Source organism: Astatotilapia calliptera, chromosome 3 (assembly GCF_964374335.1).
Source record: "Astatotilapia calliptera chromosome 3, fAstCal68.1, whole genome shotgun sequence".
Taxonomy (NCBI): domain Eukaryota; kingdom Metazoa; phylum Chordata; class Actinopteri; order Cichliformes; family Cichlidae; genus Astatotilapia; species Astatotilapia calliptera.
Genome location: NC_137424.1, coordinates 73,787,065 through 73,803,435, shown reverse-complemented (window position 1 = coordinate 73,803,435; position 16,371 = coordinate 73,787,065). Strand labels below are relative to the sequence as shown.

Sequence of the window (16,371 nt, the reverse complement as noted above, 5' to 3'; positions counted from 1 at the left end):
CGCGTCTGTGAATACCCATGTGTGCATACCTGTGTGGATCAGCATGCTTGCATTCCAAAGGTTTCTCCATGTAATGATCTGCTAGGGAGTGTGGGGGGGCCACAGCCCCGTCCTCCAGGGTGTGAAGCGGGTATGGAGGAGATCAAAACTCCAGACATCCAGAGGCCCCCAGAACACAAGAGACCATGGAAGACCAACAGAGGGGCAGCCGCGCCACTGTCCCAGTAAGAGCTGAGGAGAGTCCCAGATGAGGGCTCGCCCAGCAGCCGCGGAGCAGAAGTCAGGGGGAGTTGCAGTGACGCGCCCGTGAGCTCCGCCGGCCCCCAGCTGCGCCTGAGTGACCGAGCCCTAGGCCGAGAGGCCGGGGGCACCCCACCTCCAAAGGGGCCCGAGCGAGCCCCAGGCCCCAGGCCCCGACAAGCGGCCGCCAAGGAGTGAGCCGGTGTGTACCCGGACGCCCACCCCCAGACACAAAGAACCACCAACACACCGACACCTGAGGGAGTCCGCCACCGGCAGGGGAAGTGGTGGTGGGTGGAGATAGGCCTCCAAACCTTGGAGGGCCTGAGGTGTCCCCAGAGAGGTGGCGTCTGATACCCAACCTGACATATAGACACAGACATACAGGCACACACAGACACAAACATCCATTCCCACCCTCATGCTCTCATATGCACTCACTCCACACTCAACCAACGTGGAGACAGACATAAAGAGACGTTGTACACACGATCACACTCCCCAAGCGTACTCTACAAACCGGGTCTAGGTACCCTTGCCCCTGGAGGGGGGAATTGCACCCAGACCCAGGTGGTGTTACCCTTTTCCCTGCGGTGGGGAGAGGCAGACCACCCCGACTCCGCAGCAGCAGGGAGGCCCCACACCCCAGACCGCAGTCGGACGGCCAACTCCTCCTACTAGCCCTCCCGCTCCAGCAGGCCGCAGAGAATGGGGGTGAGAGAAGACTCCAAACCTCCCTCCACCCGCTCATTGTAGTGTTGATGCATGTGTGTTCTAAGGTGCAATTAAAACCCAGGAGGGCATGGAGCTACCTGCCAAGGAGCAGCAGGTAAGCGCATAGTCCCTCCTGCTAACCCTCAATGACTAAGTGTATTTAAAATTGAGAGGTGGGCAACGACGTCAGGGGTGGGGTATACACCCTGATGGTGATTTGGACTCCGTGATTGTGCCCACCCCCAAGATCCTATATGTATGTGTAATGAGAGTGTGAGTAATGTGAATGTCTAAGTTGTGGGATAAAATTGAGGCAGAGGCAGCCAGAAGGGGACGGGGGGGGGGGGTAGCCTCCTCTGCACCCTGGTGACATACCCCCACTCCAAGGCCCTGCATGTGTGGGTGGTTGTGGAGGAGCGGGAAGAGGGAGGCAGCTGGAGATGGGGAGGGAAGGAAGGGGGGGGCAGGTAACCCCTCCCTGGGGCCAGCTCCCCCGCTGACCCCAGTAGGCACTCCCACCCTCCGCGACCCGCCAGGGAAGGGGGGCCAGAATTGAATGATTGTACAACATATATCTTTAGATTCTTAAAAGAACAAGACTTGGGTGCACAGGTATACATTTATTTGAGATTTTCTCTAATCCACAAGGCACAAAAATTCTTCAGGCTTAAATATCTACATAGACTCACTTAAATCTTTTAAGAAGTGGTGCTAAAGCTTCTACAGAGCCAAGATCAGCTAAAACAGTTGTGTGTCAGTACAGGTTAATCTGATGTGTCACCAAGACTGAAGCTGTCACATTCAAATGAACATTGACTCTACATCTACATCATCAGCGTGCGTGTCATTCATAGAAGCTGCTGGGAGAGTTCAAGTAACATAATAATGAGTATACACACTTTGTACGTCAAAATGTTTTAGAAATGTTAAAGAAAACAGTATAAATGTATAAAGGACTTAAAGAAATTAAAGGAGCAAATTTTAAAATATTTGAGGAAGGATAAAAAGTAAAGACTGTTATTCATGAAACTCTATTTTCATCCAACTCTTGGTAAATAAGTGGTTTAAAGAAAAGTGGACTGTGATCTTTTTCCCTGTCAGCTAAGAGAAAAAGACCAAAGAGATCAGCGGGGACACAAAAAGCAGGAGGTGGGCTGTTGTACTGCTGGCTCTGTTGCAGAGGTCACCCTGGCAGCAGCTGATTTTTCCTCCAATGTCTGCTGAGAGCTGTTCAGTTTGTGAATGTGAACAAATTGTCTTGGAGGCACAGCCCTTTACTTTAGTAGTTGTCACTCCTGCATTCACTGAGAAAACAAAAATTATTCAACTACAAGTTTGAAAAAAGAATCACTGAATGTTCCTCTAAGCAGAAAAGAAGAAACATGCAGAAACGTAATGCTGTAGGCCCATTACCTGCTGCTGAGATGCAGTAGTCCTCATTTTCATTGCAGCTGAGAGTTTTGGTGCAGTCCTTTTCATCACACTGGAAGCACTTTTTCCCATTTGGAGAGGAGATGCTCCAATCTATGAAGCACAAAAATATATGTCATATTTCTTTCATTGATTATTCCATCAAGTGCCAAAAAACTTCAGATACGCAAATACTGGATTCTTTCTCATCAAGTGAACTTGGTGAGTGAAAAAATAAACAGTCTTAAACCTCATTTTGTAACTTTTTTCACATAATTAATAAAATCTAGTTATTTATCACAACAGGAAATACTATTCCACAATACCAAGAAACATGGTGTGAATTACCAGGGACATCTTGAGAGTTGCAAAGATCAGAGGTGCAACACATGGTGTTAATTACAGCTTGGGAAAATCCGAGATTGAGTGAGCCATTGAAGCACTGATCAGGTGTAAAACAGGTTCTCAACACACGTTTAGTTTCCAAACCACCTGAAACCAAAGAGGAACCACTGTCAGCTCAGTAAGGTCAAAAAAGAATAGAAGAAGAACTATAAAATAAAATCTTACCCATTTTTGAATTAATTCTGGCTGAACCACAGCGAGTATAGGACGAAGGACAATCTATTTTTGTCTCAGTGCAGCCTCCAGATGTTCCAGGTATGCAATCATAGCATTTCAATGGGCAGGCTGAAAAACCACAAAATATTTTATAAAAAGAGAGTTAAATCATGTTTTCTTGCATTAACTGTGTGGATAAATTGTGAAACACTGACTAAAATAGATTCAAACAAAGAACAAAAAAAATCCTTTACAGGAAGTAGACACATTGCTGGGTTGTACATGTTGTAAAAGCAATTTAAAAAAGTTTCATTGAATATTAGAGTACACACTTCCTTTAAAAGAACAGATAACTGAACAAAAACTTGCCTTTGGGGAGCAGCACGATCCCAAGGATCAGCACAAGGATCTGCATCGTGAGATGATCAGACAGAAGTGAATTTTAGTTTAGTTTCTGTTCAGGTTATAAGTAATTCTTATTGGGGGAGTGGTCTCCTCTCTCTGACCACTCCTTAACTCTTCCTTTGACAGTGAAGGAGCCTGACTATCACAAATGTTTATTTGCACAGCAAATATTAGCCTTTCTTCAATTTGTAAATTAACAATCATACTGGCAAACACGTTATTTGAAAAGATCTTTGAACTTTTAGATGCTTCTGAGATCCTATGAAAGCTCGTAAATAATCAGTTCAAAGAAAAGGCTAGTTCAACATTAACACCTTGAATAATTTGAAAATGATTTGGTTCAATCGGTGACTAGCTTTGGGAAAAGCCACTAATGAAATGTAATCACTTAAAATCCAGACAAATACAAAACTCTTGTGGAAAAATACTGTACAAATATTACTAGTTTACTAGTGGACTAGTTGCATCAAAGGTCGCACTTCCTGCTGTCGCTGCTGTATTGTCAGGGGTTGACATTTGTTCTATCACAAATAAGAGAAATAAGACACTGCAGACCAACTCAGAGAGTTTTTAAACGTGCGCACGGGTGGGTGCCTCTGAGAAGACACACACACCGATTGCAGGCTTGCTTGCTTTATTTATAGGGCAAAGCAGGTTACATAGTACTTCCTCTTCTGCGAGAAGTCGGGGAGAGTTTAGGCATTAGCTCAGCTTATCTGACCTTACACACACTGGAGTAAAGAATACAGAAGTATATCATGCTTTATCTGACATCACAGACACTGAAGTAAAGAATGCATCATGTTCTCTTTAACAATAGGCTCGGTTATGTGAAAATATATGAACACTTGAATATAAGGCACACTTGATTATATTGTATTTCATAAAAATCCTCTTACATGTATAAAAGTAAATGGGAGGAGAGAGACCACTTCCTCTACACTGAAAATGTTGCACTTGTTCCACAGTGTTACGACCGGGCTCAAAAGCCACAAAATAAACATGGAAACTAACACTGGAATTTGACAGGGAAGAGGGTGCAACACACGGGGATTAGCAATGGTTTATGTGGGAAGTCAGTGTTTAAAGACGTTCATGATGTCTTTGTAAGCAAACCTATTTAAAAGGTAAACATGAAAGAACGTCTTTCTACATTCATGTTGGTGGTCCTGTTTTTTTTAATTCATGGATTTTTAATGGTAGCAAATGAATAAAATGGCCTAATCAGTTATTCTAAATGTGAATAGAAGTTTATAATGTTTACCAGTTTTTCTCAGTGAGAATAGTGTGTGACAGCTGACAGCGGCATGGTCAGTATTCGGCTGGAGCTTTGAAACCATGGTGGAGGATGCAGGGTTTCCTCTATAGCCCGGGAGCAGAGAGAACAGTGGGTATGCTCCTGACCCAACATGCAAAAATAATTGCATGTTATTATTATTATGTTATACTTATTATTATTGCATGCAATAATAACAAGTTTCTGAGAAAAAAACACGTGTTATAGAATAAGAAAAGGTGTGGCCTGCACCTCAGACGTGCTGCTTTGTTTACAGCAGTGGTCTTCAAACTTTTCACAATAAGTACCACCTTATAAAATATATGGCTCTTAAAGTACCACCTTATGACCGACATTATAGTAGTATTTAACACCATATACAGTTTACATGAGAAATTTTATTTCTTATACTAATTATATTTTATTTAACTGTCATAAACAGGATGTGACACGTGATAATAATAACAACTGTACTGCATTAAAACATTCACAGCAGGTTGGAAATCCAGTCATTAAGTCATGAACCCTCCGTCCAGGTCCAAACTACTCTGTGTTTATCAAGGCTGTTGTGTTTTTAACATGTTTAAATTCTTTGTATCTTGCTCTTTTTAATCTGAACAGGCCCCTAAAACGAGGCAGTGATCACTGTCAGACTCTCTTGGTCTTTGTTTCCATCGTTCGTTTTAAAGCTCAGTTTTTAAAACCTTATGATGTAACTACAACCAACACATACAGCAGTAAATTAAAGACTAGACTCGTCGTATTGTGGCTGGATTATCTCAGTTGTTCTCGTGACTGAAGTTTGGTCCATTTACAGCACCTGCCATGTGATTGCATTTGTCCCTGACCATCGGGAACCCTCATGTTAACTTGCAAAGGAAGATGTTTGGAGGGGGTGAGTGCAGGTCTGTGTCAGTGTACATGCCTATGTTTGTGTGTGTGTGTGTGTGTGTGTGTGTGTGTGTGTGTGTGTGTGTGTGTGTGTGTTGTGTGCAGTGTTGGGACTAATGCGTTACAGTAACTACGTTATTATTGTGGTAACGAGCACGGTAACTAGTTATTATACCAAAATCAGGAACGCGTTAATCATTACTGGGATTTAGATAGGCTCGTTATTCGTTCGTACTTTTCTAAGTAGCTGACAGCTGGTAACTGTGCAGGGGCGGGTCTAGCAAAGTGTTGCCAGGGGGCCAGGTAGGGCATTAACAGGGAAAGGGGGGCACAAAGAAATACTTTTCTTTCTTATTCTCATTTAAAATATCTAGCATTAAAAAAAATAATTATCTGAATCTTACAACAAACGATTGATAGATTGATACATATATACCATCAGAACAGTGTACATCACTGTCACAACAGTGTTTGTTTTCATTCAAAGGCTTTATGATTTTTCCTATAATGGTGGGCCGGTCTCTAGTCTAAATGCCCGGGCTGATTTTTTTTGTCGCAGTCCAGCTCTGTATGCAGCTGATCTGCAGTCTGGTGTTACCTACATCTTCCTATTCAGAAGCAGAATTTCCGAGTTCTGAGTACAATCAAAGCACCACGACTGCAGTTTTTGTGTTGGTTGTAAAAAGCAGGCTAGAATCATGGCGGCGGTCAACAACGGTCCAGGCGTGGGATTTCTCTCGTGGAAATGTGCACATTATTTTTTCCTTTCTATTGGTAGGTGGCACAGTGCACTTGTGGCAAGTAAGCAAGTTAGAAGACTGGCAGTCTGGCTGGTATTCAGTTACGGAAGCAACACATTAACAAGAGAATTCTGAGTAAAACCAAAGTTACATTCCCTAGTAACTAGGTACTTTGAAAGTAATGAGTAACTTGAAGTAACTGAGTTACTTTTGATAGAAGTAACTAGTAATGTAACTAAGTTACTAATTTAAAGTAACTTACCAAACACTGGTTGTGTGTGTTCTGTGCACAATCACGAGAAAGTGTCCCTTCACCCAGTTAAGCAAAAGTCAACAATCTTTGATCAACGCGGCCTTGAATGAGGGGAAAGAGAGTCACAACAAACAGTCTTATTATCTAAAGCACGTGATAGCAGAGCTGTACTCAATCAGAGCATTGTATATTATTTAATCGAAAAGGTTAAAAACCCACATATATTTGCATATATTATAGAGGCCAACAATAGTACTGAACGATGACCGTAGAAAACATGGACGACCTAACAGATGTAGCAGCTGCAGTCACGGAGAAACTTTATCTCTAAAATGGCCACAACAGTTCCTATTTTCATGGCCTGACAGTGTGAAGCCTCCACCTACATCACTGAACTGCTCCACCCTGTTCGACTTCTGTACTCTTCACTCTGTGACCTTCTTTAAACAGCTTGGTTCATGTGTTGCCTTCATCAACACTGTGTTTGTATGTCTGTAAATAAGAGTTTTGGTTGTTGTTGTTTATTTAAATGAAAGAAACAATGATAATGAGTGAATTCCTTCTGTGAATGAATGAAACATGAGCAGTATGTAAGTTTTAATAAAGATTTGCATGTAAATGCTCTTTACTCTGAGGATCCTCAGCCATCACTGTGACACGTGCCTGTATGTGCACATCTTTACTTTTAATAAGATGTTTCAACATGCAGACGTTAATCTAACACAGTAACAGCTGCCTTTGTTTCAGATCCAGCTCATTCCAGTTCACTGACAGAGACAAAGTTTTGGTGCTGCGATAACGACTCTGAGCCGATGAAGCTCTGATAACTCTGATAACATCTCCCTCCCAGTAATAAACTCCCAGCAGCAACTGCCACAGGCAAATGGGCATGAGGCAGGGTAGTTTCACTTCCTGTGTGGTGGATCATAAATTTGATTAGTTTTGAAGTTGTACATCTCTGTTCCTTACATTTCATGTCATGCCCTTATTAATGTTTTATTTGTTGCTTTGACTGTTTTCGAATAGAATATGCAGTGGGAATATAGAGGGAGATAAGTAGTGAAAGTTTTGCCTGGGTTGATTGCGCGTCGATCCATTGTTAATGCCTCAGGGCTCCAGTAGGTGGGTTCGCGCGCTTCCTCCTTCACTCAATACAGACGAGTGAGAGTGAGAGCTGCGTGTCTGTGCCGCTCTTTCACCTCTCCTCACTATTTCCCCTGTTTAAGGTAACTGTCATGCACAAATCTGTATAAATGTGTGTTACTGTTGATTATTACATTGTTATCATTGTTCATTGTAGCGGAAGATGTGAATTGCGGACTATTTTGCTGAGAAGTTCCAGTTAATCTCTGTTGCTGCGTATGCTAGTTTTTGCTATTGCTCCGCCATATTGTGTGAAGATTTTTCTGTTACTATCTGTATAAGTTAACTACTGAAAGACATGCAGTACTTAAAGTATTATTTCATTGCTGTGGAAAGTTAGTGACTGTATCAGCTAACATGTGTGAGTTAAAAAGATGTTTTTGTCTAATGCTACAGTTCATGTTATCTAAAGTATTCTCATCAGCTAATGCAGCGAACAATAGTGACTTAGTTTGGATACAGTTGTCCTGAGACTGAGTGCATCCATAAGAATATTGTTTTGGTTGTATTGCTTCTGAAACTCAATACAGACGAGTGAGAGTGAGAGCTGCGCGTCTGTGCCGCTCTTTCACCTCTCCTCACTATTTCCCCTGTTTAAGGGCACAACACCTGCAGTTACAGTAAAACAGTCTTTGTAATTCACATCTGTGTGACTCGTTTAAGTTTTTTGTCGTGACAGTGAAACTCTTACAGATACAGATGTGACGAGGCTGCTGCACATGTTAGTAAATCTGTCTCTAAATCTGCTTTATAATTTCAGCCTTTGTTGTGAACACGTATTTTTCAAACAGCAGGGTCAGACACACTGTGGAAAAGTAAGATGCACGTTTTGTAGTCCATCTTCTGGTAATTGTAGTTTTAACCCTGTGGACATCCAGCATCACGTTGTTAATGAAAGAGTGTGTAAGGTCATTCTCAGCACACGGCTCTGTTATTTCCTAACTCCTTATCAGTTCTCCTAGTGACCTTTCCTTGACCTCAGTGGAGTTTTCACTGAGGTCAAGCTTGAGCATGAAGGTGTGTGAAAATTTCAAAAAATTGTCGAAATTTCCTTCACCTCATTGGTGTTTTAGGACTTTCAGACTGTTTATTAAAAAAGGTTGATGGTTTGCTGTTCAAACTGATTTCCTGTTCCTTGTATATTTGTCACACTTACATGTTTCAGATCAGGAAGATGTAGCTTTGGATTTGTTCCCTTAATAACAAACGCCTCCATTTACAATCTTTATTTTGTATTTTCCTTGTTTAATATTTTAATGTGTTTGATCTGAAACATTTAAGTGTGACAAACATACAAAAACCGGGAAACCAGGAAGGAAACAAACACAGTTTCACTCTGTCTGTGTTTGTTTCCAACGTATGTTATGGTAAATGGCCTGTATTTATATAGCGCTTTTCTAGTCCCTAAGGACCCCAAAGCGCTTTACATATCCAGTCATCCACCCATTCACACACACATTCACACACTGGTGATGGCAGCTACATCGTAGCCACAGCCACCCTGGGGCGCACTGACAGAGGCGAGGCTGCCGGACACTGGCGCCACCGGGCCCTCTGACCACCACCAGTAGGCAACGGGTGAAGTGTCTTGCCCAAGGACACAACGACCAAGACTGCTTGAGCCGGCAACCTTCTGATTACAAGGCGAACTCCCAACTCTTGAGCCACGATCGCCCAGATGTTCTTATGTGTTGTTTGTTTGAAACTTGTGATCAGTATTTTAAAGTTTTTAAACTGAACTCAAACACAAACTACAAACTGGTCAGACATTGAAATGAATTGTTCCTCTGAGTATCTGAACCTGCTGTTGTGTTGCTTTTGTGTGCTGCTGTCACTGATGGCTGCTGCTGTGACAACAGACACACAAACAGTTTGATGTCATCAGAAATCCCTCTGCATACACTGAGAGAAAAGCTGCTTTACTTTCACACTCCAACACTGTTGTCATGTCCTGCAGTCTGAGTGTAAAACAACACTGCCCCCGTGAGGTCAAACTGGAGCATTGCACATGATAATTCGCATCCAGCAAACGTCTTGGACCTTCACACTCATCTGACCCTGATTTAGTGGAGACTTTAGAAATTTCAGTGTTTCTAAAGTCTATTTCCTTTCTTATGATAATTTTAATTACTATTATTTGTTTTTGTTATTTTATGTGTCATAATCTTTTATTTTGTAGTTGTTTCAAAATGTTTTATTCTTTGTATCTGTACTTTATGAACTAATGAGGGATCAAAAATGCTGTAAAAATGAATTTTTTGTATGCTTGCTCTGCATATACTGCAGAAGCTGGGTCTTCCTTCTGAAAGGCACAAGTTGTTCATCCACTGTAACACAATCACTGAGAATCACTAACAGTCACCCTCGACTCCCGTGACGTGTCCTCTTCTCTGCTCCTGTGCCTACACACACCCCGTGTGTCCTGCAGTCCTGTGTTCCGCTGTCCTCCTGAGGAAAAACAACAGACACAGCCGTCATGGCACCAACTCCAGGAGGTATACACTGAACAGCACTTTAAACACTGACATGGAGTCTAACTCAACGATCCTGCGCCGGAGGAAGCTCCATCACTCTGTGGAGACAAGCCTGATCAGACTCTGTGAACACTGAGTTTTCAAGCTTTTCTAATCCTGTGTGTGTAGCAGGAAAATACAGTCAGAGTTCAAAGGCCAAACATTCAAAACCAGCAGCTACACTTTTTAAACAAAACTCAGTCGAGAAAATAACTGATCACTGATGTGAAGTCAGGGAGTACCGAGGTAAACTTTTCTTATCTTTGAGAGCTATTAAAACAACTACCAATGACATTAAATCGTTCTGCTGAGTGACAAAAATACCAGTAGTTAATACATTAGATGGTTACCTAGGCAACTAGGAATCTGTCAGCTACAAATTGATGCATGAACGATGGGATCAGTTTATACTTGGATGTAATTTTACTGAAACAGCTGATTGAGGATTAGTGTTGTTGAAGTTTTTTGGTCCAAAGCTCAAACTCACATAATGAGGTCAAATTTGATCTTATAAACAAAAACACTGATCCCAGTAACAGTGTTCATGGATACTGAGGGTAAGCAAACCATACAGCTGACAAAGATAAAGAGAAAACTGAAATCAGATTTTGATAAATGAAACATTCAGGTGTGAAAATAATATAAATATGTAATCTGAGCTCAAAATGATGTAACTACAGTCAGTGGAAACAAAACCATCAAAGTGAAAAATGTTCAAGTGTTGCCTTCATTTGTTTAAAGACATAAAAGTTATTTTTGCTGACTGCAGTTGCAGAGAGCTGTCTCTGACTGCAGTTTCAGGTTTAGTTGAGCCAGCTAACTGTCACGGCTGGGGCGGCAGTCGTGTGGAGGGTGAGAAAGGAGGATCCAATAGCAGACAATGGCAGAGGTGCAAGTGGGTTTTATTTACAGTGCACAAAACCAAGGTGTGGGCAGAACCGAACATAAACCTAAACTGGGAAAACTAATGCAAAAATGGAGGACATGAAGCGAGGAGCAGAGAGACACGAAGAAACATGGAACAGTGCAGACTACACGGGAGGTTCACAGAGAAATACAGACGAAGCCACGAGAAGCAGACACCAACTTAAATACACACACCAGGTAATCAGGCAATGGCACACAGGAGGGGACACAGCTGGAACTAATGGACATAATGAGACAGGGGAGAGGTAAAACTGAACACACTGACATGAGACATGAACTTTCAGAATAAAACAGGAAACAGACACAGAACCAGACAGGACACTGAACTTGACAGGCAGACTCATGAGCAGACACAATAACACCATGGACAGACAGAGGGAACACAGAGAAGTGGGAGCAGGCAGGCAGAGAACAGAAACCTAACAAATGGCAAAATCACAACAGAATACACACTCGGAATGAACAAAAGCATAAGGAAACAAAACACTGAGTCCTCAGACTCAGGACTAGGGATGGGTATCGTTTAGGTTTTATCTGATACCGGTGCCAAATCGGTACTTTTGAAACGGTGCCGGTGCTTAAATGGTGCTCAAACGGTGCTCAAACCGGTGCTTAAAGAATGGAGAAGACAAAATTGGTACAAAAACCTCTCATTTTCAGCTGTTTTTTGTAAAAAGATAACAATGTTAGCCTTTTCTGCAGCTATGGGGCATATATGGTATCACTCTTGGCTGGAAGCAGTGCTTAAACAATGGAAAAAAAACACAAACTTTGTCCAAAAACCCCTCATGTTTAACTGTTTTCCACTTTTTCTTTGGGCATTTTAGCCTTTTTGTCCAGGGTGAAGGGAGTATCTGTCATCAAACAAGAAGACAGCCGCATGTAGCTATGATGATGTTTGCTAGTTCACCTTACATGCATTAATGTAATAACATGGTTAGCCTACTCAACGTAAATTACACATGAACAACATTAAGCTACTCACGCAGAGAAGAACGGCTGCTGCTGCATCATCATCCTCATCATTTCTGCTACACTGGCAGGGCTAGGGGCCAGGACTCTCCTCTTCGTGTTTTTGGGGGATGTTGCTCCGGGTCCGATAACAGGCACCACTCCCGCAGTAGATGTGCTCGGTGTGAGTTCTCGCAGCAAACTATCATACGGCGCATTTCTGGGCTTTAAAAAAAAAACGCTATGCGTTCGCCTTGGGCATTTTTAATCTGTAGCTCTGCTCTAAAAGAACGTACGTACCTGACCCCGCCTACTATCCTCGGAAACGTAAAATGATTGGCTAGAAGTGTATCACAGCTCAGGAAAAAAAAGCACCGAAATAAAGCACCGAAATGTGCGCTGCTTTTCGGTCTGGTTACTACCGTTTATGTCAGAACTGGTGCCATCATGGCACCGGACACCGGTACCCATCCCTACTCAGGACCATGACACTAACACAAAGAAAGTCTGACTGTGTTGAACTTGATTTGTAGTCACAGCCCTCTGGATGTTCCAGTGAACTACAGAGCTGAAATGTAAAGACTTGTTTTAAAGATGAAGCTCGTCCACTGAGATGAGCTGTCAGCAAAAACAGAAGCAGCCATTAAAGATAGAAACTGCTGTCTGTGCTCAGTTCATCTGTTTCTGCAGGATTTTGAACACTGACAACACCCAGAACTCTGAACAGCAGCAGCAGACTCAATGCCGGAAAAACCTCTGAGACATTTTAAACCTGCTGCAGTTCAATAGGAGGCTGGTTTGTTTCCTCACTCTGCTTTTGTCTACATTTGTAGATCAAAAAAACAACAACAGCAACAACAACAAGCACAGCAGGAGCTGACAGACCAACTTTCAGTCCAACAGATCCATCTTCCTCCTCTTTGTCTTCCTTTCCTCCATCTTTGTTGTCTTCATCCTCTGTGTGTCCTCTGTTACGGATTCAAATATTGGGGATGGATACAAGAGGAAAAACCACAATAACAACACTGGTCCGGCCGGGTTGAGTCAAACGATGATTTTAATGATCACACACGTGGGAGATGGACACCGTATGCAGACAGCCTCAGATCTCAAAATGGTGGAGCATTGATCAAACTCTTATAGCCTCTAGTGGCCCCCACCTAATCATAAAAAGCCTAAAGATTCACATGCTTTCTCTCACACGGCGCCTAAGCTACGACCTTGGCTCCCTGTTTATCTGCTCCTGCTGAGATGGGGCAGAAAACTCCAGCATGTTCTGTTCTCTTCTAATCAGACAAATAAGGCAATGACTTTCTGCAAACAGTATTTCTTATAACTCAGCAGTATAATGCATCATAAAACAATATCATTCATTCACAATAAATCAGCAGGCTAATGTAATGCAAATCAGTTTAACAAATGCAACAGTTATCAGCTTCTTCTAATTCAGGAGAATAATGCAAACTAAAACTACATAATAATTCACAACCTTTAATTAGGGGTCTAACATGGCATAAAATAATATTATAATCCCACACCTCCTGTCTGACCTGCAGGTGAGAAACAGGTGTGAGGTGTCAGCTGTCAGGTAGGTGATGAGTGAAGAACAGAACAGAATCTGTTTCCTCTTCAAACTGCTGTCAGACATTATCTACTGCACTCTGATCACATCACTCAGACCAGCTGCTTTCTACAAAGTCTCATCAATAACATCTTTAGAAACAAACATCAACAACCAGGAAGCAGCTTCACCTCTGATCACACACACACTCAACTCTACTCACTCACCTGGAGGATCAACATGAAGGTTGGTGGTGTTGATGACCTTCAAATACTTTGTTCCTATCAGGACGACACCACACCTGTAGGTTCCAGCATCATTAATCGTCACATCCTTCAGAATCAAAGACACGTCTCCATCCTTCATCTGTCTGTCCTGCAGATACACCCGGTTCATAAAAGATGGATGCTGGTTTTCTAAAAGAAAGTGACCATCCCGGTACAAAAGCACACATAGACAACCGTAGCTTGCCTCCACCAGTGTGTGAATGCGAGAGTGAATGAATAGTGGTATTGTAAAGCGCTTTGGGCGCCTTGAAAAACGCTATATAAATCCAATCCATTATTATTATCATTATTATTATTATTATTATTATTATTATTATTATTATTATTATTATTATTATTATTATTATTATTATTATTATTATTATTATTAATAGACGTAGGCTGCCGGGGATTCCCATGATGCATTGAGTTTTTCCTTTCCAGTCACCTTTCTCACTCACTATGTGTTAACAGACCTCTCTGCATTGAATCATATCTGTTATTAACCTCTGCCTCTCTTCCACAGCATGTCTTTATCCTGTCTTCCTTCTCTCACACCAACCGGTCGCAGCAGATGGCCGCCCCTCCCTGAGCCTGGTTCTGCCGCAGGTTTCTTCCTGTTAAAAGGGAGTTTTTCATTCCCACTGTCGCCAAAGTGCTTGCTCATAGGGGGTCATATGATTGTTGGGTTTTTCTCTGTAGGCTATCTATTACTGAACGATATACTGTACAATGTAAACCACCTTGAGGCGACTTGTTGTGATTTGGCGCTATGTAAACAAAATTGAAATGAAATGAATTGAGGGAGCAGGAACACAAGGAGGAACAGGAGGTTGCTCAGAAAAGAGTCATGATGTGGTTTCTTTCTTTCTTTCTTTGTGGTTTCTTTCGCATAGCTTAGCATGATGGCTGTAATCAGGGTGAGCAGCTAGCTTGTCTCTGTTCACAGTCAAAGAGAAAGAGCAGCTGCATTATGATGGTTGTTTGTCCATAACTGACGTCTTCAGTTCTCACTGCTGAGACCATCCACCTCAAATTCTTAAGAGAAGACTTTTTCCTCCTCATATCTCTTAGTGTCTTAATTTAACAGTCTAAATCCAAAACTATTCTAGAAATGATTTCTAACAGTTGAACAGTTTCTGAAAGTTATAATAATGTAAAGAAAAGAAAGCAACCAAACTCCTGGGAAATCAGCAGATGAGCGATTACAGATATTCCTTGTTGTACTTTAGACTAAATAAAAATAGCTTAAGTTTGCTGCTTTAGGTCATGAGTGGAAGGGAGTGCAGTCCTATACCAGTCCTGTGCCTGGTATATTCAATTAAAAAAAGATCAGACCCAAACATGTCTCATCGCATGCATTTTCCACATTTTCCATTTTCCACATATTTCTACTAATATTGTAGTTTGATTCCAAAAATCAAAGAAAAGGCTGTAAAAGTTTTTTTTTTTAACTGTTCACATTAATATATATTTTCTAAAATGCATTCATATACATTTTCATATGAAGGATATATTTGTGGGTCACATTTGGAGGACCCTTTGTTTCCTTGCGATGATAAAATTGGTCTCCAAATAAAATGCTTTTCAGTTTAATTAATATCGGGCCAAATGACAACAACATATTGTCTCAACGCACTTTCTTATTGTAAGGTAAATACTCTACAATAACAAAAAGAAAACAAAGAAAACTCATCAATCATATGACTCCCTATGACCCTGTGGGGACTTTGGAGACAGTTGGGATGGAGAAACTCCATTTCAACAGGAAGAAAACTCCAACAGAACATGCTCAGGATGACTGAATAGAGAGAGGACAGTATTAGCTGGTACTCTCTCACACATGAGCACCTCCAGAGACCTAATCCAGGGCAGGTATGGAGTTATTGGAGAGACAAAGTGGCTGATGTAATCTGCAGAAGCCAGATCTGTTGCATTGGAGAGACCCTGGAGGGAGTCCTTATGGCGATGCTGAAGAGAGGGAGGCTTCACTGAAATCCCTTCCTGCTGTTACGGGGCGATTGTGGCTCAAGAGTTGGCAGTTCATCTTGTAATCAGAAGGTTGCCGGTACGAGCCTCTGACGGTCTTGGTCGTTGTGTCCTTGGGCAAGACACTTCACCTGTTGCCTATTGGTGGTGGTCAGAGGGCCCGGTGGCGCCAGTGTCCAGCAGCCTCGTCTCTGTCAGTGCGCCCCAGGGTGGCTGTCGCTACAATGTAGCTGTCATCACCAGTGTGTGAATGGGTGGATGACTGAATGTAGTGTAAAGTGCTTTGGGGTCCTTAGGGACTAAGTAATGCGCTATAGAAATACAGGCCATTTAAGGAGAAACAATCTGCGACTTCTGATGCATGTGAGACTAAACAGTCTGCTGAAAAAGATGTAACAGCATTGAAATTTCCTGCTCTCACTGCTGCGGTAAGAAAGCTTCTGCAAAAGGAAGAAACATCTGGCTAAAACAGGAAAAACCACCATTAAAATCCCCTTCTGCTAGGGCAACACCCAAGTAAAAAAACACAAT

General features: G+C 42.1%; 2 protein-coding genes across 2 annotated transcripts in view; one reads left to right on the top strand and one right to left on the bottom strand.

Annotated features, from left to right (window-relative positions):
• The window catches only part of LOC113018854 (uncharacterized), a 192,201-nt gene that overhangs the window by 45,655 nt on the left and 130,175 nt on the right, over nt 1-16,371 (top strand). The window lies entirely within an intron of this gene.
• Nucleotides 1,560-3,079, bottom strand: LOC145421494 (phospholipase A2 inhibitor and Ly6/PLAUR domain-containing protein-like; the record flags this gene model as incomplete). The annotated part of the gene is made up of 4 exons (XM_080291914.1): nt 1,560-2,258; nt 2,368-2,478; nt 2,713-2,856; nt 2,935-3,079. Coding segments are annotated over 4 exons (603 nt in total), but the record flags the coding sequence as incomplete, so codon positions are not given.